Here is a 25,759-nt window from a genome sequence, read left to right on the forward strand (position 1 = left end):
AATAATACTTGTAAAAATATATACGTTTGAGCGTGACATGGGGGTAAAATCCATATTTTTCGAGGTGTGTGCCCCAGCTGAAAATCGAAGCCGGAACGTCATAGGTTGACCAACAGTAAACCACTGCGTTATTCCTAAGACATCACACCACATCTGTGTCTAATTGGATTGTAATATTCTAACTAGTTAGGTATTGTCAGGTAGTTCGTGGTCAGTATCGTGTCTGTTCGATTCCTTGCGCGCCGAAGCCCCGTACGGCCGCGGACGCAGCTGGTGTAAATTCGGCCCGCAGTGGACCCGGCTTGTTTGCACATACCAGTTACATATTTTCCTCCTGTAATCTGCAGAGGTCCAACTACAGTGCCACAAACTTTTCTGTTCCGGTGACAGCTTACATAAATGTGTAAAATTTCTTAATTCTATAAGGTTTTATGTTTGCACGTGTTGTTAATTCGCTCTTGCGGTGTTAATGAACCCATCTAATCTTTTACAATATACAATTCATTAGTAAGTAATCATTTTCACCGGAACAGATACGTTTGTCGCACTATACTTGCCAACTAGCAGGCTGAGCCGCGAGCACAGGATTCGATACTATTTTCGAATCTACACAAATATATGGAAAAAACAAATACAACTTTGGAACTAACAAATTTGCCTTACATTTTGACAGTGACATTTGACGATACGCAACCTAAAAGGTTTCAAATCCGGCTAGGTATTGTTATTTCTAGTTAGAATCAGCTAAGTATGCGGCTGCATTTTAAAAGGAGGAGGTTCTCAATTCGTCTACACCTGTATGTATGTTTTTTTTTAAATGTTGGTTCATTGATTACTCCGCCATTTATCGACAGATTTTTTGATGGTATTGGGTAGACATCAGGGGTGGTCCCATTTTTCAAAATTCAATTCCAATCCAAACTATGATGGGAAAAGGTGTAAAAATAGGGTATTATTTTCCGTTTTGGCCACCTATTAACCGATTCTCGTGAAATTTTGAACGTAAATATAATTCTTATAATAAAAAAATATGACGGTGACCTTGAGCTGATCTGATGATGGAAACGGAAGGTAGCTAAGGGAACTCCTCAACGGTATATAGCAACTACCTCGTGTTTAGGCTTAAATTATTCATATTGACTAGTAGGACTTATTGGTTTCATTGGCACCTTTACATTTTGATTGTCAATTAATGCAAATAAACTAAAAAGAATATAATAAAATAATCATTAAAAAAAATAGAAAACTGACTTCAAAAAAACACTAAAAAGTATACTAAATATATGACGGTGACCTTGAGCTGATCTGATGATGGAAACGGAAGGTAGCTAAGGGAACTCCTCAACGGTATATAGCAACTACCTCGTGTTAAGGCTTAAATTATTCATATTGACTAGTAGGACTTATTGGTTTCATTCCCAACTAACATCGTAGCGTTAAAAAAAACTCTCATATAACTTGTATAATGGTTCCATTCGAAAATTAAAGTGTTAAGACATAGCTGTATAAGAGTGTAGGAGAGTGCTCTAACTCACTTATAACCACGAAAGAGGCCCACGATTTTGAGAGTAAAGGCTTTAGAAAGTCTGTAAAACGGTGTCATTGAAGTGTTTAAGTTATAGAAAACCTGTAGTACGGTGTCATTGAAGTGCTAAAGTTACTATTGAAGAGCGTTTAATCACTCTCAGCTAGAACTTTTACCGGTATAGTTGTGGTTGTAGAATGGTTATTTGACTCCCTGACTCTTATTTGTTAGTTAAAAAAGGGTTAAGTGAGTATGTTACCGTTTTTCGAATACACTTTTACCATACAAGATGTATGTCTTTGAAAATAATAGTGTCAACAGCAATTATACGCGACAGTATTAGAGTGACAGTATTGATTAATACTAAATAACAGTAAATATAATATATTAACTTGACTTAACATGTTTTGTGAATTGAAAATAATATGCCATTGTAATTTTACTGTAATGTATACCATATTTTCCACCTCAATTTTAATGCGCTCCGAATTTATTAAGGATTTCAAATGAAACATAAGTAAATATAAAATAGACGACTCAATTTTGTATTTTTTTGTATCCTTACTGTATGTCCATTAGTTTCATAAATTGATTGGCATGACTGGAATGACAAAATACACATAAATAAATAAGTATTTTAAAGCAAAATATTGTTTATCCCAGCAATTTATAGGTAAGGTCGCCAATGCAAATGGCGAACTTACATTTAAGACATATAGACTCACCTAAGTCATCTATTACACTTTTTGTAATAGAACACCCTTAGCCAAGGGTATTATGCAGTCTTAGTCGATCCGCACAGTCTTGCTTAACACCGTTACTTTTACAGTCTACTTGCCAAACGCAATAAGCGTAAGTTAAGTTAACCTTAAAGATTAAAACTGCATTGTTGAGTTTTCCAACACTGTAAGAATCTTGTCTTACTGCACTCTTGACAAAATCTCTTTTATAACCAATTCCTGCAGCCTAAAGTCAATATGACACCTAAAGATTTATATGAGTATTAAAGGAAACCACTTAACAACCATAAGTGTTAACAAGTGTCAGTGAGCACTCTTGTATAGCTTTAGGTTCTAGAAACAGTTTAAACCTATAACATCTTAATTATAATTGCTTTGACTAATACCATTTTAACACTTAAACCTGCTGTTAACACTAATTTCATTTTTTAACTCATCTTTATCGCTTTATGTTAGAACTGAGATAATTATAACACAGTTATACAGGTTAAAGTTATAAAAATAGCTGTAACTGAGGGTAAAATGTTTGTTGGGTTAGCACCTTACCTTTTAAAAGAATAAAATAAAATAATCATTTAAAAAAAAAAAAAACCGACTTCAAAAAACCACTAAAAAGTAAGAAATAATTAAATGTTTCGACCAATGCAATGTGACAGTACAAATATACCTAAGTACTGGTTTGTTTATTGAATAATGTTATGAACGGATATATACTTTTTACGAATTAACTTTATAAAATAGATTATCTGCTTATACTAAACTATTTATATATTTTAAAAATAAAAATAAAATACCTAATAATATAAAATACTTTTAGGGCCTGGAAATATTCTACCCTTAATAAACAGGAGTTTATCAAAGGTAGAATATTTCTTTTAGTTCGCTGCCGTCGCCTGGGATGGTTCCGAGGAGGCTGGCAGCGTTCCCTCTCTGTATAGCCAGGCTGATGCGCTGGCTGAGATAGCTGCCAGCCCTCTGGTCCCTTGATACCTCGACCAGGCGCGACGAAAGTTCTTTTACTAATCGTCGCGCTTCGGGTCCCCACGGCCCCAGGGTCTCAACCCCAAACGGCACAAATATGTAGCTGTCAGACAGACCGTTGTATTTGCGCCGTTTGAGGTTTTCTGCAGCAGCCGCCACCGTGCCCGCCGCCGCGGCACTACCCTGGATGAGGGAGGGGGCCACTGTGTCGGTGCAGGTGGCGTCCCAGACTAGGCATTTCCCGTACTTCCAGGGCATTACGGTCATACCGTCGGGCCTCTTCCCGTCGTCTCTCGCCAGGCCGGTTGGCTCCAGAATGGCGGGGATTCCGGCGCTCGCAAAGGCCCGACGTATGACGTCGTTAAGGGCCGCGTGGCGGGGTAATCGGCCGGCACTCCGCTGACAGAAGAGGCCGTGGTGGCCTAGCTGGTCGACGGGGTCCCCGCAACGGCAGCGATGTGGCTCGTTGGTCTTACAGCCTAGTCTCAAACAGACGGAAAGGTTAAAGGTGTTGCGGTCCAGCAGTGTGCCCACACTCGCAGATGGAAGGGCCCTCAACCAATGTCCCGACTCCGGTTCGGCAGAAGCCATAAGGCGGGCGCGGTCTGCAGGGCTGGTGGCAGTTTCTAAGAGATTTTCCTGAACCTGCCTGCAGATCGGCTCGTCCCACAGCCTCTGGGATTCTGGTAGTCGAGGGACATCTTGTTGTGGGCCAGCGATATCTGACCAGGCGCTCCTGGCCTCGGCCAAGTAGGTGACCTCTGCATCGCCAAGCGATGGGTAAATTATCTTTCCGTAGAGGCCAGCCGTACTGTGTGCCGAGGACAGGAACGCCGGGAGGGCCACACTGGACGCCGAGCGGATGCCCAGGCCACCGAACCGTATCGGCAGCGATGCCTGGGCCCAGCTGCGGTTATCAAGTTGGCAATTTAGAATTTCGGTTAATATATTTCTGATCATCGCATCCAAATTATTAAGTAAATTTTGGTGTCTCCAAATAGGTGAACATCGCAGTACATAGGTAAATTTTGGAACGAAAAGACAGTATCTGATGATTACCAGGGCGATTTGCGGATTAATTTGTACCAGCCGATGCGATGATTCATGGAATTTTGTGATTTCATCGTCAATATATTTGGGAATTGATTCGTCAAGAACTGGGGATCCGAGGAGACGAAGCGAGCTTTTATTTAAGATTTTGATACCGGGTGCCAGAGAGTTAAATTTACTATGGATGTCTGTTTGTTTGTCTGTCGGTAGGTTGGGGTTGATAAAAAGTTCACATTTAGAGAAATTTAATTCTTGTCCGATGTTTTGGAATTCTTTGATCATGGAGTCAAGGTCTTGAAGAGCAGTGCTTGCTTCATCTCCTATGGATCCATCATCGAGATACCACACGTTAAATTTAGATTTAATTTTGGTTATCACCGGATGAATAGCCAGACTGAATATCGCTGGACCGAGTGGGTCTCCCTGCTGACACCCAGGCGCAGAGTAAAGGAGGTGGTTCCTGTATACTGATTTTGTTTTTTCCCCGTAACATTGCCACATGTAGTGGTATATTTCAGGAACCACCTCCTTGATCTGAGTCAGCAGAGCTTCCCTCTCAACCGAGTTGAAGGCGTGCCTTACATCCACTTTCAGCAGCACCTCGCCCGCGCCGCTTGTGAGGAACGCGCGCGCCGCGTGGACCGCCGCCTCGCACCCTCCTTTACTGCCGAAACCTAACTGGGTGGGCTGGAACTTATCCGACAGTATTGGCGCGATGTGTTTGCAACATATTTTGGATACCACGCGGCGGATTGCGTTTCCCACAGCGATAGGTCTTATCCCACCGTCCTTTTTTTTTAGAGCACATAGGTTTGCACCGTATAAAACATCAGTTATCTCAGTGCAAACCTTTCCCGACAGCATGAGGTTCACTAGCTGTGTCACGCTCTCCAGCACGACTCGGCCAATGTCTCCCGTTGTGCCAAAGATAAGATCTTTATAATGTTGGGGCGAGAGTCCGTCGAGGCCACCGGCCGAGCCGCCCCGGAAGGACGCGACTGCAGCCTGCACGTCTTCAACCGTGGCTGTCGGGGTGCGCTCGGTGGGGTCGGGCGGTGGTGGAAGCTGCGAGGATGGTGATGAAAGCGGGTGTTTCGACTCCAGGGCGGATAGAGTCTCTGCTGTGTCGGGTGCAGCCGCGTCGGACGAAAAAAGAAGTTGGGCGGCTCCCTTGATGTCCCCCGCATTTATCTTGCGTTCTACGAGTACTGGTACTGCAGATATAGGTACTTACTATTATTTTATGAAGTTGGTGCCATACTTCTTCAGATTACTTTGTCACCGCACCAACATAAAAAAACAGTTCCTGCTTAGCGCTGCTTATTTGTACTGTGTACTGTCACATAGAATTCTCATAAAAAATAACAGGCCGCATGCCATCTATTGCTCGATTTTGGTACTTTTAAACATCAAAAGAAAATCTCCCATTGGTCGAAACATTAAATTATTTCTTACTTTTTAGTGGTTTTTTGAAGAATTTTTTATGATTATTTTATCACATCGACCGAGTCCAAGGAACATACCTAATAAGTACTTATCTCGAGAAGCACGAGTCGCACCATGACTCAGAATAATGAAAAAGCGCGATGTATTTTGTTCACAGAGTAAATTATTTCTGTATTTCATTGACATTGACAACATGCAACATAGCATGGCAATGGCACTGACGGCACTGTCACTTTTGACTTTGACACCGACCAAATTTTTATTTATTGTTTTAGTTTCTACAATTTTATTATGTTAATTTTATTTTCTAGTTGTTTGTTTAGTTGAGCCGGTATTATTACAATAGCTTTATTACAGTCGTAATTCACCTGATTACCTACTTTTGTAGATATATTTTATCTTTGTGTCTTCATCGCTTATGTAGCTGCCGATTTGTAGGTATGTACCATTTTATCGGATTAATTGATTAAAGTGATAAGTAATACAGGTTTCAGTATAAAAAAATGCTGACTGGTATCATTGTAAGTGATTTCACAACCATGTGAACTTTGTAGTAGCTTCCATATTTTTTTAAATGTTTTTAATGTATATGCCAGTAAACCTAGTTTTAGTGAAAGTGATAATGATAATTTACATGATCTAAGTAGGTATGTATACTGTCTACATACCTAAAATTCCACAGTAATATTTCAAACTATGTCGGCAAACCATGCATCTTGTAAATAATCTAGAGTTTCAATCTTTAGCCCTTACTACAGGTTTTAAAAAACCTATTTAGGACACCAATGATCCAACACATTTAAATAATTTATGTACTTACGATAGTGCCTAGTTAAAATGATTGTACACAACTTTTCTGAAATAAATAATTTTTAATTTAATTTAATTTAGTTATATGTTTAAAAGTTTTCTTTCATTGCACTGAAACTGGTACAAATATGATGTATATATTAATACAAGATATGGAAAACATCATGAGGAAACCTGCACATCTAGGTTCTACATGTTTATCCTAAGTGCATTGTACTTATTCCAAAATGGCGACATGTGATATGGTTTGCAACCTATCACATGAGTACAAATGTGCTGCGAAAATTGGGTGGCTCGCTTGTGAGCCACCTGTGACTACCCTTTTGGGGATTACAGTTGTGAGTGCATATGTATATGTATGTATATAGATATAGGTATGTGAATTCCATAAGGCGGATTGATAATTTGCTCACTACAGTGGTGTGGGATCAATTATGCAATTTCACAATTGTGACGAACCATCAATCTACCTGCCTTCGTTTGTGAGAGGGAACCAAAAAAAACTTTTATGTATCATTGATTATTTATCTATTTTAATGCATGTTAAATTGAGACTTAAAGTAGGTTATAAAATTTTGGGTAAAGTTTTTATTTCTGCTTTCAGGGTATGTTACCATCTTTAAATATGAAAGTAAATAAAAAACATCTGGCCATCAAAGGCCATTATTTTTTATTTAATGCTGGTGAGTAAATATTTGAATACAATATACAATTTAATATTTGAATATTATTATTTTACTCATCAAAGTCATAAATACCTTCACATAATTTTATAATCCAGTAAATATGTCCATTGTTGCAGGAATAGCCCCGCTGGTCCCGTTTCTGTCCACATATGCCCGACACCTTGGGCTCTCCGCAGCCACTGTGGGAGCCATGTTCATGATACTGCCAATAATGAGCCTTATTTCCAAACCACTGTTTGGATATATTGCTGACAGGTATAAGTTTATTCTATACTATTCTTTGCAGAGGTGTAAGTACCATGCTGGTCGACTGCGGGTTGGCGGGGTTCACACATCTAGATGTGCTAGATCTAGATGTGCATGTGTAAATTCATTAGGCAAACACATTTAAATTACTTAAGTATTTTCAGTAAGTAACTTTTTTACCATGGTTATAGTCTGTGTACTTATTCTTATTTGCACTTACACACTAATAATGATATTTTTCTTTTTATTTCCAGATATAAGCTACAGAAGGCGGTGTTCCTAATCTGCCAAGTGTTGCTGCTGGTGTGTTTCTCGGCCGTGTACCTGGTGCCGGTGCGCACGGCGGGGTCGGTGGAGCTGGACTGTGGCGACGGCGCGTCGGTGCTGCGGGCGTGCCCCGCGCCCGGCCCCTCCGCCCCCGCCGCCGCCGCCGCCGCCGCCGCTGCGCTGGCTCGGGACGACGCCACCGCGCTGTGCCGGGTATGGAGGCTAAAGCCTCGTATTCACTAGGCGACAAATTGTCGCAGAACCTGTCTAGGCACATGTCGTCTACGTGTCGCACGTGACTATACAGCGAACATCTACGTCTACAGAACTTCCTGCGACATCTGTCTAGCGACCGCTGTTGCAGAGTGTGAACGCGTGCGCGACTTGTAGAATCAACATGATGCTAGAAGTCGCGCACGTAGAGTGGGGAAAACAATAGCTCTAAAACTTATTGACTTCCTCGGGCGACATGTTAACAAAATGTTTTGAAAACACGCACCGTAGATGTTCTGTAACAGTCTCAGAACTTGTGCCTTTAAGGCGAGGCTTTAAGCCTCGAATTCACTAGGGCACAAGTTCTGAGACTGTTACAGAACATCTACGGTGCGTGTTTTCAAAACATTTTGTTAACATGTCGTGATACATTTTGCTTGTCCACACCAGCAGTCTCCGCCGACATGTCGCCCGAGGTTGTAATGGCAGTTAGTGCTGCGTGCTAGAAGTCGCGCACGCGTCCACACTCTGCAACAGCGGTCGCTAGACTGATGTCGCAGGAAGTTCTGTAGACGTAGATGTTCGCTGTATAGTCGCGTGCGACACGTAGACGACATGTGCCTAGACAGGTTCTGCGACGATTTGTCCCCTAGTGAATACGAGGCTTTATAGAAACAGCTATTACTGTGCCATGTCTTGTCATCGTCATTCAACATTCATCATTATACGTTCATCATTGTTGTTAAAGTTTAAAATAAATCAGGTGTATAATGCAAGTTTTACAGTGCACATAATTATTAAATCTTTCAAAAAAATAAATAACAAAGCTTTTCTAAAAAAAATAATGTTTTACTTTTCAGATGGAGTGTGACATGGACTCGCCGAGTATGTGGCAGACGGTGTGCGAGCACTGGCACATCCCCGAGTACTGTTACAGCGCTACAGACAGCATTCAGTTTGACGCGCACATCAGCAACGTTACCGTAGAAGATGACCACTGTGCCTACTTGAAGACGACTAACGTCACTCTTGACGGTAAGTACTGTACCAACGGCGAAATGCTGGCGTCATTTGAAAACAGTATACCGAGTGTTATGTGTGGGTGTGTGTCAAAAACCATCATCTAAAATAGAATTATGAATAATGGAAGATATACAGATAAGCTTGTGATGCTAATGCTAAGCCGAACTGTGCTGTACCTACCTTGTTCATTATAAAGGCAGGCAGTCTTATTTTTGTAGCATGGAAAGTGCCAGTTTTATTACGTCCGAGTAGTGGCGAGTAAATGCAGGAGAGTCGCCACCTAGCGGTACACTCGCTGCACTAGCTCCGTGCCATCGTCGATTTTCACTGGTCGATCGATTAAGAAGTTTCTTAACTTAACACCGTTATCACTTATTGTATGCCTGTTATGTGTAATATTAAGTACCTACCTATAAGTTTAGTCATATAAGATCTTTGGTTTAATTGTTGTTTGCTGTGTGTATTTCCTTGTGTGTATTTTTGGTGTGTGGTGCTGGTCACCGAATAAATAATTTTTATCTTTATCTTTTATCTGACGGTCGAATGGCGTAGTGGTTAGTGGCCCTGACTGCTATGCCGAAGGTCCCGGGTTCGATTCCCGGCGGGGGCAGATATTTGTTTAAAGACAGATATTTGTACTCGGGTCTTGGGTGTTGATATTTATATTTAGTATCTATCTATCTATGTATTTGTGTAGATATATCAGCTGTCCGACACCCATAACACTGGTTCTGCCTAGCTTGGGGTCGGATGGCCGTGTGTGAGATGTCCCAACATATTTATTTATTTTATCTTCACTCGGCCCTAGATGTGCCGTTGGTGGCGCGGTGCCACGCGGGCTCGGGCGTGGGCTACGTGGACGTGGCCGCGCCGTGCCGGCTGGCGTGTCCGGCCGCCGCCGCCGCCGCCGCGACGCTCACTTGCCGCGACAACTGGACCGCCTTCCGACAGTGCGGCGACGCGAGTGACGCAGCCGGGACTGCTAATACCACTTGCCAGGTTAATAATGAAATATATTGGATTTACATACATCCTAATCCTAATCCTTACTAATATTATAAATGCGAAAGTAACTGTGTCTGTCTGTTACTCTTTCACGCCAAAACTACTGAACCGATTTGAATGAAATTTGGTATACATACGGTCTAGACCCTGGGAAAGAACATAGGCTACTTTTTATCCCGGAATTCCCACGGGAAAACTCTTTAAGGCGAAGCGAAGCGCGCGGGAACAACTAGTTCATAATAATTATTATGCTCACGACTGTAATGTGTAATCAGAGCTTCTTTTTTTTGCTGTAAATTGTATTCTCGTGTTAGTCCACGAGCCGTATCCTCGTATTCATATGAGTACAACATTGGATTTGTGAATGACAGTAAACAGATTCGTTTTTTAAATCGTTGCTGAGCGCTCTTTATATACATATACTTACTATTATTATTATTCATAATGAATGTCACATGCCGCGTAACATTTCTTTAGGCGAAATAAATAACGCTCGCATACAGAGCTTGGAAAAACCTTTACCACTAATGTTGCGTGCGTATCATATGAAAACAAAACTTTAAAAACATCGGAAATAAGCGAATTTATTTTTTGTGCAGTGTCCAATTCTTATTGCGAAATATGAAATTTTCTGTGTTTGTATATGCGAAATAATTATCTACCGCTATGCTAGCGTGCTCTACTTTAATTTCTCTAACCCCTTTACCATGACAACCTTACAACATTTGCTTCCTTCATTCTTCCTAGATAAATACATACATAGTACCGTCCAATAACTTGACAAATACTTGACTAAATATTATTTTGAAGACTTCATACGGTCTCAACTGTTCCAGTTACAGTTAACAGGCGCCTAGCTTGTAAAATATTTTTTTGTTCTGTTTTGTAGACACTGACCGTGTTATACTTTGTAAAATTTAGCATGAGCCCTATGACAGCTGACAAATCTATGATCAAACTTATGTTTTGTTAGTTTTCAAGGGCTAAACTAAGGCTACAGAGCTTCACCGACCGCCAGTGCGTACCATCGGCCCTGTCGATACGCATTGACCGACCGTCAGTTTGTATCATTGTGCTCTGCGTACCGGCTCTGCGATGCGTATTGAATCCATGCGGTCGGTCACGCGGTCGCTCCGTCATTGAAGCACTGTGCAGCGAGCACATGATTCGATACTATTTTCGAATCTACACGAAGGGTCACTTTTACCAAACGCTAAACGTATTTAAATCAAATTTTAAATACATTTTGTACTAACTGACAGACGTATGACAGGCTACTAAATACGTTTAGCGTTTGGTGAAATTCTACCTAACATATGGAAAAAACAAATGTCACTTTTGGAACTAACTTTGCCTTATATTTTGACAGTGACAGTTGACGATACGCAACGTTAACGGAGGATCGAAACTTGTGCTCGCGACTCTGAACCTACAAGATCATAGTTCGTCAGTCGACCGACGGTCCTCGTGCGCAGTGCGTAGCAAAATACATGTGCGTATGGTCGGTCTAGCACTGTACTGTTTATGAATTTCCATACATATGACAAGCGCGACTGACGTACGCGCTGACGGTCGGTGAAGCTCTGTATTCGGCCTAACTTTATTCACCACGTCGGGTATAAGCATCTGTCAATCAACGACCTATATTTTACAAAGTATAATCATGGTCGCTATAAGCATAGCGAAATAATTGTCCATTTTATATTTGCCTCTGTCGCACGCGCACAGTAACAGTGCCTCACGCTCTTCTTCTTCGCGTCAAACGATTTTAAAGTTTATTATGGAGATAGCTGACACCCTGGATTCTTTGTATCGCGGTATTCGTACCGGAAAACTTTTTAAGGTGAAGTGAAGCTCGCGGGAACAGTTAGTTGTGTTAATTCATATTATTATTATAATAATTATTATTAAGCTTATAAGTATTGTATACTAACTAGTTTTAAGTCTTTTTTTGACAAGATGGCTCAGGAGTTTCTTGCCTCCGTTCTTCTCCTTAGACAGAAAGAGCCCCCCTTATCCGAACGGAGAGTAGTTTGTAAAAATTGACGTTCATCAGAAAAATTTATATTTTTACGATGAATAAAATTTCTTCACTTTGACTTTATTTTATGTTACAAAGAACTTTCATAAAGTAACCTTCCTCCTACCAGGCTTCATGTTGACTTAGATTTTTTTTTATGTTACAAAGAACTCTCAAAAAGCAATCCTGCCCCCAGGCTTCATGCACACTAGACCCCGGCGCGCCGTGGCGTCTCATGGAGCTGTGCGAGGGGTGGCGGGGGGACGCGGCCGCCGCCTGCCGCCCCCGCACCCCTCTGCGCCGCCCCTTCCCCCGCCGCCTGCCCTTCACGGCCGCCGCGCCGCTTAATCTCACCATGGCTGAGCATGACTGTGTCTATCTGAGGGTGCATCACATACGGATGGATGATGGTGAGGCTGCAGTTTATTTATTTAGTTTTTATTGAAAATTGACGGCCGAATGGCGTAGTGGTTAGTGACCCTGACTACTGAGCCGATGGTCCGGGTTCGATTCCCGGCTGGGGCAGATATTTGTTTAAACACAGATATTTGTTCTCGGGTCTTGGATGTGCTCGTAAAATGGCAATAGGCCCGCCCCCTATTACATTGGGACTAACACAACACTCTGGCGAAAAGTGGGTGCAGCAATGCACCTCTGCCTACCCCGCAAGGGAGTACATTAGTACAAGGCGTGAGTGTGTGTGTTTGTGTGTGTAGTTTTTATTGAAAATTCAACTGCGTTACATTGTAAAAATTAATGCTAAGTATAAACAAAAACAGTAAGGCTAATAATAGGATTCACTGTAAGATTAGGTACTATAGTAAATTCTATATCGAGATCGGTACAGATCTCAAAAAAGGCTTAAAAAACTTAGGTATATATAAGTAGTAGTATAACAATTCAAAGATAGGTTGGGAGGAGATTTGTCGGTCAACTCGCCAAAAAAGGTTAATTTTCTTGAGAGTTAAGATTTTTCACACGAAAGTAAACAAACACTTCAAGTGCATTGTACTTCAAAAATTCAAATTCAAATTCAAATCATTTATTTATAAAATAATATTTATACGTCACAACTCACAAGTCATAATTACAATCACAAATCATAATCACAAGTTATACTTATTACATTTTATAGATAGGTACATTAGCTAATTAAGTATGTAATATTATTTAGGTAATTACAATTTAATTTTAATGTTAATTTATAATGTAGTTAAAAATACAGTAATTTTACAGATAGTTTGTACAGGTTGTTGTTGCAATTTAGTTGGTAGGCAAGGTTGGGGTCACAGAGGACAACGAGGCAGGGAAGTCAGTGAATTTATAAATAGGCATATTAACCAATATATTTTTAAGTTTTGCGATGAAAACGGTTTCAGATTTTGTTTCTTTTACGTTATCAGGCAGTGCATTGTATACTCTGGGAACGAGAGTGTTAATACATTTATCAGACTTGGCGAGCCTAGTCGCGGGCGCGATCAGCTGGTTACGCCGCCGGGTGTTGACCCGGTGGAAGTCTGCTTTAGTATTAAATTTGTCGAGGTTGCGCCTTGCGTATTTTGCAACTTCTAGCGCGTATAGGCACGGTAGTGTTAGGATGTTACAGTTTTTAAATAATTGTTGAGCGGGACAGTCCCATGGTTTGTGAGCAATTATTCGTACGGCACGTTTTTGGAGTCTTAGTATCCTTTCGGAGCACGCCGCATTACCCCAGAGGTCAACACCGTAGGATAGAATCGAGTGAAAATATCCGTAGTATGCTTTTTTCATATTTTCATTAGACAAGCTACGAGCCAGACGGGACAGCGCGAAGCACGCGGAGGCGAGGCGGGCGCACGTGACGTCAATGTGAGGCGCCCAGGTGAGGCCGGCGTCGATCACGAAGCCGAGGTACTTCACCTGGTCCACTTGCGGCACCGCCACTCCGTTGCACACCACATTTAGGTCATGTCCCCTAGTCCTTCTCAGTTGGAAATGAACAATGTTCGTTTTTTCTATATTTAGCAGCATTCCATTTGCGCTGAACCAGTCATGTATGCAGGCAGTGACTAGGTTTAATTTGTGTTTGAGCAGAATATAGTTCTCAGCAGATACAATCAGGCAACCGTCGTCTGCAAACAAGACATATTCGGCGTGCTCGGATGCCGCTGTTAGGTCATTGACCAAGATTAGGAATAGGTAGTTTCCCATAGTAGAACCCTGCGGCACCGCGCAGTCACCTATGAATTCAAGGTCGGACTTCGAGTTCCGGACGTACGTGCATTGCTTCCGGTCACGCAAAAACACTGCAATTGTGTTGTAGAAGTCATCAGTAATACCATACAATTTAAGTTTCTTTAAAAGAAGTTCGTGGTTAACTAGCTCGAATGCGCGCGACAGGTCACAGAACACGGCGGCGACCTGCCGGCCCGCCTCGTGATGACTCATCACTCGGCACACGACATCACGCGCCGCGTCAACAGTCGACCTGTTTTGCTGATAAGCGTATTGTTGATGATTGAGAAGTTTATTTTTTATGAAATGTTTTATAAGTCTGTCACTTATAAGACGCTCAAATACTTTTGATATTATAGGTATGAGGGATATCGGTCTAAAATACCTAAGCATGTTCATTTCACCCTTTCCCTTGTATATAGGTTGTACTTTTATTTGTTTTAGAAGGCTAGGATAATCACCCTCATTTACGCATTGGTTGAATAGCATACAAACTAAAGATATAACAACAGGAGGTAGATAGTCTAATACAGCCGTTGACATGTCGTTTATATCAGTGGATTGTTTACGCTTTATTTTATTTATAACATTTATCATTTGGTTCAATGATATAGGTGTGTTTATGAATTTAGGTACTTCGTGGGATTCTAAGTATTTGTTGAGGTAAACAATTGCGGAATCACAGCAAGGCCGGCAGTTCGGGTTGTTGTTAGCTTCGATATAGTACCGGTTGAGGGCGACGGCAGCGTGGCGCGCGCGCTCGCAGTCGCTGGCCCCCGCCGAGGCGCTGACCAGCACGTCGAGGGCGGCGCCGCCGCCGGGCGCGCCCGCCCGCCCCGTCTCCGACGCGATGACCCTCCACACAGTGCGGCACATGTCCTTTCCGGCACTAACTATTTGTTTATTTATATATTCTTTACGCGTTAGGTTTAGGATAGATATGTGTTTCTTTTCTAGATTAATCAATTTGTCAATTAAGATTTGATCATTAGGATTTTGAGTTAGTGATTGTTTGACTTCTCGTATTTTTCTACGGCTGGACCGGACGTCCTCGGTGACCCACACCTTCGCGTTGTTTCTTACAGGATACTTCTTCAGAGGGAAGTGTATGTTAAAGTAATGGTTGATTACATTAATTGTTGCATCAATTTTTAAACTAGAGCACTGATATTTAGATAACAATTTTTCCCAATCATATAAATCTAGGCTTTGTTTAAAGTTGCTAATGTTAAATTCCGAGAAAAGGCGCTTATATCTTTCTAGGTTAAGCTGTAACATTTTGTTTATTTGTATAGACAGAAATATACCTGAGTGATCTGAGACTTGTAATTGTAAGGGCGGATTCGGCCAACGTCGAGTAACTATTTACTCACGAGTAAAGTACCAGTTACTCGCGAGTAAGCAGATTTTGCATTCTACCAAACCTGAAAACAAGATAACTAGCTTATCCCAAGAATAAAATGTTATACCGCCAAAATTGACCGTGTAACGAGCTTATCCGAGAGTAATTTTGTAATGGCGGCAGCACATCAGCTGATTAGAAAACCGTCATAATGACATATAAACACATCTGTCAAAACATAAACAAAAGTACGTTAAAAGGCAAAGTCTCAGAATAACAACAGCGAATAAAATTTTAAAACATAAACAATTTCATACTTTTATAATCCATTCAAACTAAGTTGGCATGTCATTTCTATTGCATGCTTTGAAACGCAGCTATTTTTATTTTAGTTGCATTACAGTTTCGTTCCTCGTTCATTCAATTTAATCATGGTATAACTTGGTAGAATGCAAATGTACTTATCCTAGATATTTACTCGCGTATAATTTTAATCCCGGTATAGTTATTCTCGTGTAACGTGATGTTTGGACGAATTCACTCTAAAGGAGATACTTCATTTATATTAACATTTGGCATATTAGTATAGATGTGATCCAAACATGTACTTGATTTGTCTGTTATTCTTGTAGGAAAATTAACTAATGATTTAAATCCAAACTGTCTTAAAGTCTCTGATAATAATTTTGAATTTGGACATTTTACTAACATATCAATATTCATGTCACCCATTATAATGATGTTATAGTTATTTACAAAGTGTATAGAAAGCAGGTCATTTAATTTTGAGAAAAAAGTAGGGAAGTCCCCTCTGTCTTTACCTCGAGGTGGTCTATAGATACAGACCACCACGGTGTCCGCACCGACGCACTCCACGGCGCAGGCCTCGAAGTGCATCTCCACCGACAGCTGCGCCACCTCCGGGCGCTCGATGGCGAGGACCTGGTCCCGCGCGTAGATGCAGGCGCCGCCGCCCTCGCGCCCGCGCCGGCAGTAGTGCGCCGCCAGCTTGTAGTTCTCGAGGTGCACGCTGGGCAGCTCGTCAGGATGCAGGAACAGCTCGGTCAGGCAGAGGACATCTATGTTTCCGTGGACTTGTAGTTCACATTCCAGTTTGTTGGTCTTGTTTTCTAGTCTGTTGATATTTTGATGGAAGATTGTTAGATTTCTTGATTCAGTGCTGGTTGTTTGGTGTGTCTTTTCCGGTGGACTCGTCAGGTGGTCTGTTGGGCCTTGGTAAGAGAAAGGGCCGCCATTTTGATATATTCGTATTCAGAGGCCACACGTCTGTTGCCATGAATTTTTCTATTGATGCAGCTGGTATCCCGATTTTGAAGGATGTGTAGGTGTCATGTTTGGATGGGATCTTTTCCACGATGTACTGGAGTCCACCATCTACTTTCTTCAGGTGATCGATTAGGGAGTCCGTGGTCGTTTCAGTTTTGAAATAGCACCCGTGTAGGTACGTGTACCTCTCAATACCTTGGATGCCAGTGTTGGTTGCAGATCCACGTATTGCAGATGACTTTCTGGGCTGGCGTTTGGTGACGGTGATCCATTGTTCTCCATTTTCAGTTGCAACATCGGTCGTCGGGGTCGTTGGGATGCTCGTAGGTGTTACAGTAGTGGTATTTTTCTCAATTGCAGTCGTTTGATTGGAGTTAGAGGTCAGTGGGGTCGCGTCCGTTGTGATTATTTTGTCAGTTATTATTTTTTTCTTGTCCGTGGGGTTATGTTGGCTCGAGAGTTCTGTCTTGGCTGGTTGGCCGCGTCGTTGTAGGCTGGTTGGTCGTGTAGGTCGGTTCGCTTGCGTTGATATCTTCTCTTTCGCACGTATTGCAGTAGTGCGCTTCTCGCGTTGTGCCGCTGCCGTTAGAGAGGGACGGCTAGCTGGTGTGGATTTCGTGCTAGAGGCCGGTGTTGTCACCGCTTCACTATAGCTGCCCGGTTTTGTTGATCCATCACTATTTGAATTCGATACAACGGATTTTAACTCGCGTATTTCGTCACTTATTTGGCTTATTCTGGAGCAAATGTCGTTAATTTTTTCGTCAAGTGGTTTCAAGGCACTAGTTATTAAGTTTTTTAACAAATCTAGATCGATTTTTTGCGACATTTCAACCGCATAAATTTGATGTTTATTAGCGCGATAGTTTCGTATGCTTACGCGCGGGAGCGCGACCAACGACTGATCTCATGATGATGATGATCATGATCTGACTCATACAAAAATGGCGATACGGCTCGCTACCTATCACGTCAGTACAATGTACAGTGAAAAGCGGGTGACTTACTTGCGAATCACCTCTGACTACCCCTTCGGGGATTACAGTCGTGAGCATATGTATGTGGTATTGAAAAGACTGGCTTTAAGATTTTATTGGCTCTTATTTAGTTTTTTGTAAAATAAATCCAAATAAGTACACGTCTTTCGTCGTCTTTCAATCTTCTTCTTCTCACTCACTGTCATTCCTCACCATAGACACTTCCTTCCTCTTGCGTTCCAAACCCCACATGTATGTAAACGCTGATTTTATGCGTTTTCAGTTATTTTCTCAGTAAAATTAGTCCCATGATGTTAGTAAATTCTTAGTAAATTAATTGATTTGCCTTTAAAAAACAGAAACTAAAAATACTTCTAAGCTTCTTTACTGTTTATTTTTTATACGTGGAAACCTGTAATTGGCTTTGTTATGTAACCCCTACTATAATGCACAAATGTACCTAGATATAAGCTGTTGGTTTTCCCATCAATAAATAAATAAATAAATAAATAAATAAATACTTCATACCCATCTTCATCATCATCATCACGACCCATCACTGCTGGGGCACAGGTCTCCTCCCAGTGAAGGAAGGGTTTAGGCCTAGTCCACTACGCTAGCCTAGTGTGGGTTTGTGGACACGGTGTGGTGTGGTGCGGGTGGTCCATCCATACCATATCAAGATTGATAAATTATGTAGTGTAGGGGGATGACTCGTGGATATGAAGGAAACCGTGTGTTAGTGATACTGGATACTAGTTTATTGTTGCTTGTACAGCGAGGTCCCGTGGAAAGAGACCGAGTCTCCGCCTGAAGCGGCTTATATTGTATGCTACCACCACCCCCGACACTGCGCCATCTAGCAGGATTTATAGGAACTTAATAATCGATCTATGGAGCAAGTAGCCTGCGAGATAACGCTGTTTTTACATAGGAAACTAAGTAGTTAAACCTTCTAATTTATAGAGGGCGCTAATATACTGTTAACACAGTTAACAGTAGCGTTTGTAATGACTGTCGACATCGTCTCATCCACAGCCCAATGTCGTGATAATGATATAATGTAACTGTGCGTACATGTCCGTTCCAGGCTCGGTGCACTTCCCCACATGCGCCGCGCCGGCGGGCGGGTCGCTGTTTCGCGCGCGCTGCCAGATCCTCTGCGACCATCCACTGGTATGGAGTACACTACATAATTCCGAATTACTTTTTAACGAATATGAAAATAACGATTTTTAAAATTACGAATTTCAAAGTTACGAATAATTCACAATCCCGAATTTCAAGTTTCCGAATAATGAAAATCACTAATATTTGATAAAACTAAATTTCAAACGACAGATTTATTAAAATCACGAAAGTCAAATTTCCGAAAATTATAATTTCGATGTTCAAATGTTCAAATGTACGATTTTGTATTATATCGAATTGTTAAAATTACGAATCCCGAAGTTTTTATATTCCGAAAATACAAATCCCCGAATGTAATTTAGTTGACAAGAAATAAGTAGTTATCTAATATACATGTATTTTTAAGCTATATTATGTGAAACGCTCCGCTTCGTCTTTCAATATCTATGTGCACCTAACACGCTCCTCCTCGCTTTGCTCATCGTCGCACCTATCTTTTGGTTTTGGTTCTAAGGTTTAAAAACGTTTATGTTCTTTTGACAAAATCACGAATTATCATATTTCCGATCGGGATTTGAATTTTTCGTGATTATAATAAATCTTTAGGTATGTTGAGGTGCGACGTATTAAATAAAAAGTCCGAACTCCAAAATAATATGTACAGTTTATTAACGTCTCACTAACACACACAGAAAATATCGAAAGATAGAATAGAAGGAGTGAAAGAAGAAAGAACACGAACAGTTTTTACATAAGTTACACGATACACAAACAGTCAATAGTCCTTATCACAAAGGTACACGGTTGATATTCGCGTAACAGGCGAGAGCGCAAACAAATAATGTAATAGCCGCGGAGGTGTAGTTCACGACTGGTGACTGATGCGCGCTTGCTCGCGCGCACAGAATTCGCGGGTAAGCGCATAATAAAAACGGCAAAGTGTGTATCACATTTTTAACCACTGACAACAAAAATAAGGTGTTATAATTTTGTCGCGTATTTGTGTGTAGGTAATTATGATATAAATAGATAATGTTTTGTATAATATAATAATATAGGTGTAGGTATATAAATAGATATTTTTAGATTATAATTTTATTTCTAATTTTGTATAGTGTAAGTGTAAATATTTGTAATAGGTAAATAATTAAATGTAATGATAAATATATTAGTGTGTGGTGAGTACGCCACATCACCCCCCTCCAGAGACCGGGTTACGGGCGATAAAAATCGGGAAACCGGACTCTCCGCCCAGAACGAGTGGTTTTAATGGGAGTTTGAGGTGGAGGTGCACGTGTGACGTCCGGTACTGGTGCAGGTGTGACGTCAGGTGCAGGCGTGACGTCAGGTGCAGGTGCAGATGTGACGTCAGGTTGCTGGTCAAGGTTGTCCGAGTCCGTCAGTATGTAGGCTGGTTTGAGGCGGTCTACAGATACTGTAACGGCTTTGCCCTTGACATTTAATTTAAAAACCTTAGCACTGATGCGCTCCAAGACTTCGTGCGGGCCCGTGTATGCGGGTTGGAGTGAGCCTCGCAGCGCGTCTTCTCGGAGGAATACGTGGCTGCAAGTGGCGAGATCCTTATAAACGAAGGTCTTGTGATTGACGTGGTGCGAAGTTGGAGTTGGCCGCAATTTGTTGGCGAATGACTTGAGACGGGTGGAAAACTCAGTCACGTCGGTTGTATGACCGATGGCTGTGGAGTTGAAAAACTCACCCGGCAGGCGTAATGGTTCGCCATACAGCAGCTCGGCGGAGGAACTCTGGAGGTCTTCCTTGAAGGCACTCCTGATGCCGAGTAAAACGAGCGGGAGCGACTCGGTCCAGGTGGTGTCAGCGTGGCACATGATTGCAGCCTTGAGCTGCCGGTGAAAACGCTCCACCAACCCGTTGCACTGCGGATGATAAGCGGTGGTCCTTCGGTGCTGGAAACCGACAAATTTGGACAGGTGCTGGAAGAGAGCAGACTCAAACTGCCGGCCTCTGTCGGTAACGACGGAGGTTGGGCAGCCGTACCTGGATATCCAGCATGCTAGAAGCGCTTTAGCCACTGATTCCGCTGTGATATCGGTAATTGGGACAGCTTCCGGCCATCGCGTGAAGCGATCGACGGCTGTCAAGCAGTACCGATATCCATTGGAAGGAGGAAGAGGGCCGATGAGGTCTATATGGACATGTCTAAATCGCGTTGCAGGTACGTCAAGTGTGCCCAAAGGCGCGGACACATGTCGGGTAACCTTGCAACGCTGACAGTCTAGACATGCCTTAGCCCATTCGCGGCAGTCTTTCCTCATCAGTGGCCAAACGTAGCGCTGTGCTACAAGTTTGGCACTAGCATTGGCTCCAGGGTGACTCATCGAGTGTAGGCAGTCGAAAATGACCTTGCGCAAAGGCTTAGGTACGAATGGCCTGGGGGTCGGTGTGCTGATATCACAGTACAATTCAGTAGGACACCCAGGAATTGGTACCTTTGCTAGCCGAAGTGATGATTCACCCTGCAGCAACTGGATAAGCTCCATGTCTGAAGCTTGGGATTCGGCTAATACTTCACCGTTGACTGGACTTTGCAGCTCCTCAACGCGAGAGAGTGTGTCAGCCACCACGTTATCCTTGCCAGCGATGTGCTGGATATCGGTGGTGAACTGGGATATAAAGTCCAGGTGTCTATACTGACGTGGTGAACAGTTACGCTTGCGTTCGTGGAAAGCGTAACACAGCGGCTTGTGGTCAGTATAGATGGTGAAGTGCCTGGCCTCTAGCATGTGCCGAAAGTACCTGATGCTCTCGTAGATCGCAAGGAGCTCCCGGTCGTAGGGTGAGTATTTCACCTGCGTAGGGCTCAATTTGCGGGAGAAAAATGCTAGAGGCTGCCAAATCCCATCCTTGTACTGCTGCAAAACACCGCCCATCGCCGAATCAGACGCATCCGTGACTAGACTCAGTTTGGCCTGCGTATCCGGATGAGCCAGTAGCGCTGCGCTACAGAGGCTGTCCTTGATGTCGCTAAAGGCCTTCAGCGAGTTTCCGCTCACGTCGACGGGCTGTGATGCCTTTATGGAACCGGTCAGCAAAGCGTTAAGGGGAGCCTGAGTTAGGGCAGCATTGGGCAAAAATCGGCGGTAGAAATTAACCATGCCGAGGAAACGCCTGAGCTGCCTCGCCGTGGTTGGTACAGGAAACTCCCTTATTGCCTGCACTTTGCTTTCCAGAGGTTTGGTGCCGTCTTTGTTGATCGTGTAGCCTAGAAATGTTACCTCAGGAGCGCCGAAAACACACTTCGCTGTATTCAGGAGCATGCCGTATTCCTGCAGCCTGGAAAATATTTGGCGTAAGTGGTTCTCGTGCTCTTCCTGGGTCCTGGAAAAGATCAAAAAATCGTCCAGGAATGGGTAACAAAAATCTAGGCCACGAGTCAGTTCGTCAACAAATCTCTGGAAAGTTTGACCTGCATTCCGTAAGCCAAACGTCATGAACGGAAACTCGAAGAGTCCGAAGGGTGTAGTGATCGCGGTTTTCGCGATATCCCCTGGGAAAACTGGGATCTGATTATAGGCCTTAACCAGGTCCAGGGTGGAGAAGATCGTACACCCCGACAGACTGTGAGAAAAGTCATGGATGTGCCTGATTGGGTATTTGTCCGGCACCGTTCTGGCGTTCAACGCCCGATAATCACCGCAAGGACGCCATCCGTTGTCCTTCTTCGGCGCCAGGTGAAGAGGAGACGCCCAAGGACTCTCGGAGGGACGCGCCGTGCCATTCGCCAACATTGCCTCGAACTCCGACTTCGCAATTTTAATGACACTGGAGGACCTGGGGTGGTGCGGATGTGGTGTTGTGTGTTGTGTTTAGGTGTGCGTGGTGAGCCGGCTGGCCGTGTAATGTCAGGGAACTCAGCAAGAATAACATGATACCTGGAGTCGCCAGTCGAGACCTTCACACTGTAAACACAAGAAAATTCATCATCGTCAGCAGGTACAGCTATACTAGAAAGACTAGTGGTGTTGTCACATAGGCGTTGGTTTCTTATGTCTACCACAAGGTTGTAGAATGATAAGAAATCAACACCTATGATGGGTTTAGTAACATCAGCTACAGTAAATGTCCAATTGAAATCTCGGCGTAAACCTAAAAGAGGATGGGCAAAAATATAAGGGAGCTGGGACCACCCTCCAATAGCAATAAAACTAACATCGTTAGATTGGTCTTGTCAATAGGAATAACTTTTGCTTTGACAGCTTTGTTGTCACAGTTGTCCGTTCAGAGATATATGACTTATAAGTTCCGATACTCGTCAGTTCATCTTACTGCTATTGGAGGATGGACCACCCTCCAATAGCAGTAAGAGTAACGTCGTTGGATAGGTCTTGTCAATAGGAAAAACTTTTGCTTTGACAGCTTTGTTGTCACAGTTGTCCGTTCAGAGATATTTGACTTATAAGTTCCGATACTCGTCAGTTCATCTTACTGCTATTGGAGGCTGGACCACCCTCCAATAGCAGTAAGATTAATGTCGTTGGATAGGTCTTGTTAATAAGAATAACTTTTGCTTTGACAGCTTTGTTGTCACAGTTGTCCGTTCAGAGATATTTGACTTATAAGTTCCGATAGTCGTCAGTTCATCTTACTGCTATTGGAGGCTGGACCACCCTCCAATAGCAGTAAGATTAATGTCGTTGGATAGGTCTTGTTAATAAGAATAACTTTTGCTTTGACAGCTTTGTTGTCACAGTTGTCCGTTCAGAGATATTTGACTTATAAGTTCCGATAGTCGTCAGTTCATCTTACTGCTATTGGAGGATGGACCACCCTCCAATAGCAGTAAGACTAACGTCGTTAGATAGGTCTTGTCAATAGGAATAACTTTTGCTTTGACAGCTTTGTTGTCACAGTTGTCCATTCAGAGATTTATGACATATAAGTTCCGATAGGATAAAATGTAGTTTTAAAATGAATGGTGGAGGAGTGTTGTGTTTGTGGTCATCGTATATGGTGACCTCTTTGTGAAGTGACAGTTCACCTGTCACGCTTATTAAGAAAATGGCAGCTAACAAGCAATTGTATTATTAATACCGCCAACCCGCAATGTAGTTTTGCGACTATCGGAACTTATACGTCAAATATCTCTGAACGGACAACTGTGACAACAAAGCTGTCAAAGCAAAAGTTATTCCTATTGACAAGACCCATCCAACGATGTTAGTCTTAATGCTATTGGAGGGTGGTCCAGCCTCCAATAGCAGTAAGATGAACTGACGAGTATCGGAACTTATAAGTCAAATATCTCTGAACGGACAACTGTGACAACAAAGCTGTCAAAGCAAAAGTTATTCCTATTGACAAGACCTATCCAACGACATTAGTCTTACTGCTAATTGGAGGGTGGTCCAGCCTCCAATAGCAGTAAGATGAACTGACGAGTATCGGAACTTATAAGCCAAATATCTCTGAACGGACAACTGTGACAACAAAGCTGTCAAAGCAAAAGTTATTCCTATTGACAAGACCTATCCAACGATGTTAGTCTTAATGCTATTGGAGGGTGGTCCAGCCTCCAATAGCAGTAAGATGAACTGACGAGTATCGGAACTTATAAGTCAAATATCTCTGAACGGACAACTGTGACAACAAAGCTGTCAAAGCAAAAGTTATTCCTATTGACAAGACCTATCCAACGACATTAGTCTTACTGCTATTGGAGGGTGGTCCCAATCTGCCCATTGTCATTTAGAGTGAGGTGCACTGAGCCGTAGGTATATATGGTAGAACCATTGGCGGCACACAGTTCGTATGTAGTCTTAGCGCGTCGCTCACGAAGTGCCGATCTGGGGAAGACGCACAAGTCACTTCCGGTATCGACCAGATATTGGAGTCCAGATCGACGGTCCGTCACGAAGAGGCGACTTGTGGCGGTGGCGTTGGAGGGTACGGTCGTCGCTACTTCCGGCCCTCTTGGCCGTTTCCCGCCGTGAAGTCGCAGGGCTGGATGCATCGCTTCGCCTGGTCCCGGAACCTGCAGTGGTGCCAGCAGATCGGATGCCTCCTGTAGCTGGACTGGGAACGGGTCGAAGGTGATCGGCGGTCACGTCGCTGCGGTGGTCGTCGGTCGCGGGATCGGGATCGGTCGCCGTGGACGTGGGCAGTGAGTGCGCTGACCTGCTTCGTCAACGCTGCGATCTGCTTCGCCATCTCCTCCATTGCCGACGTTGGCCTTGAGCTGGCCACTGCTGAGACGTGGTGTCCCGGCACGATGTCGTTGATGCGATCCGCTAGCTCAGCCAGCGCATCGAGGCTGGAGGTCGCCTGGGATGCCACGATGGTCTGCATGCTGCTGGGGAGACGGCTGGTCCAGATGGTCTTGAGGAAGTCCTCTGGAACGTCAGGACCACCGAGGTGACGCAGGTGACGCAGGAACTGTGTGGGCTTGCGGTCGCCCAGCTCCTCGTGCATCAACAGCTGCTTCACCTTGTTCTCCCTGGAGACGCACAGCCGCTTGATGAGTTCCGACTTCAGCTTCTCGTATTTGTCGGTGTCGGGAGGCGAAGTAATTATGTCTTCGACCTCTGCCGCATACTGGTGCTCGAGCTGCCCGATGACGTGGTAGAATTTAGTGTTGTCGTCCGTTATTCGTGAAATAACGAATTGGCCCTCGAGTTGCGCGAACCAAATCGCCGGTTTCTCGGGCCAAAACGGGGGTACCTTTACGCCCACTCGGTACACGTCGGGCTGGTCTACCGCGGTAACCGGGGCGCGCTTCCTCGCGCGCGGCGTCGGTGGCTGTGACTCTGCAGTATCTGCT

General features: G+C 43.2%; 1 protein-coding gene across 3 annotated transcripts in view; it reads left to right on the forward strand.

Annotated features, from left to right (window-relative positions):
• The first annotated feature begins 5,960 nt into the window (after positions 1–5,960).
• The window catches only part of LOC105390359, a 39,223-nt gene continuing 19,424 nt past the window's right edge, over positions 5,961–25,759 (forward strand). The window contains exons 1-8 of one of the 3 annotated variants that reach the window (XM_048632523.1): positions 5,961–6,181; positions 7,162–7,235; positions 7,355–7,493; positions 7,739–7,964; positions 8,825–8,999; positions 9,796–9,986; positions 12,209–12,422; positions 18,923–19,008. In XM_048632523.1, the coding sequence (XP_048488480.1) occupies positions 7,178–7,235; positions 7,355–7,493; positions 7,739–7,964; positions 8,825–8,999; positions 9,796–9,986; positions 12,209–12,422; positions 18,923–19,008 (1,089 nt within the window). In that variant the 5' untranslated portion in view covers positions 5,961–6,181; positions 7,162–7,177. Of the gene's footprint in view, positions 6,182–6,245; positions 6,390–7,156; positions 7,236–7,354; positions 7,494–7,738; positions 7,965–8,824; positions 9,000–9,795; positions 9,987–12,208; positions 12,423–18,922; positions 19,009–25,759 lie in introns of those variants that run through there. The other 2 variants (XM_048632521.1, XM_048632522.1) reach the window with 2 other exon arrangements.

The sequence above is a fragment of the Plutella xylostella genome, chromosome Z (genome assembly GCF_932276165.1).
Source record: "Plutella xylostella chromosome Z, ilPluXylo3.1, whole genome shotgun sequence".
In the NCBI taxonomy this organism is placed as follows: Eukaryota; Metazoa; Arthropoda; class Insecta; order Lepidoptera; family Plutellidae; genus Plutella; species Plutella xylostella.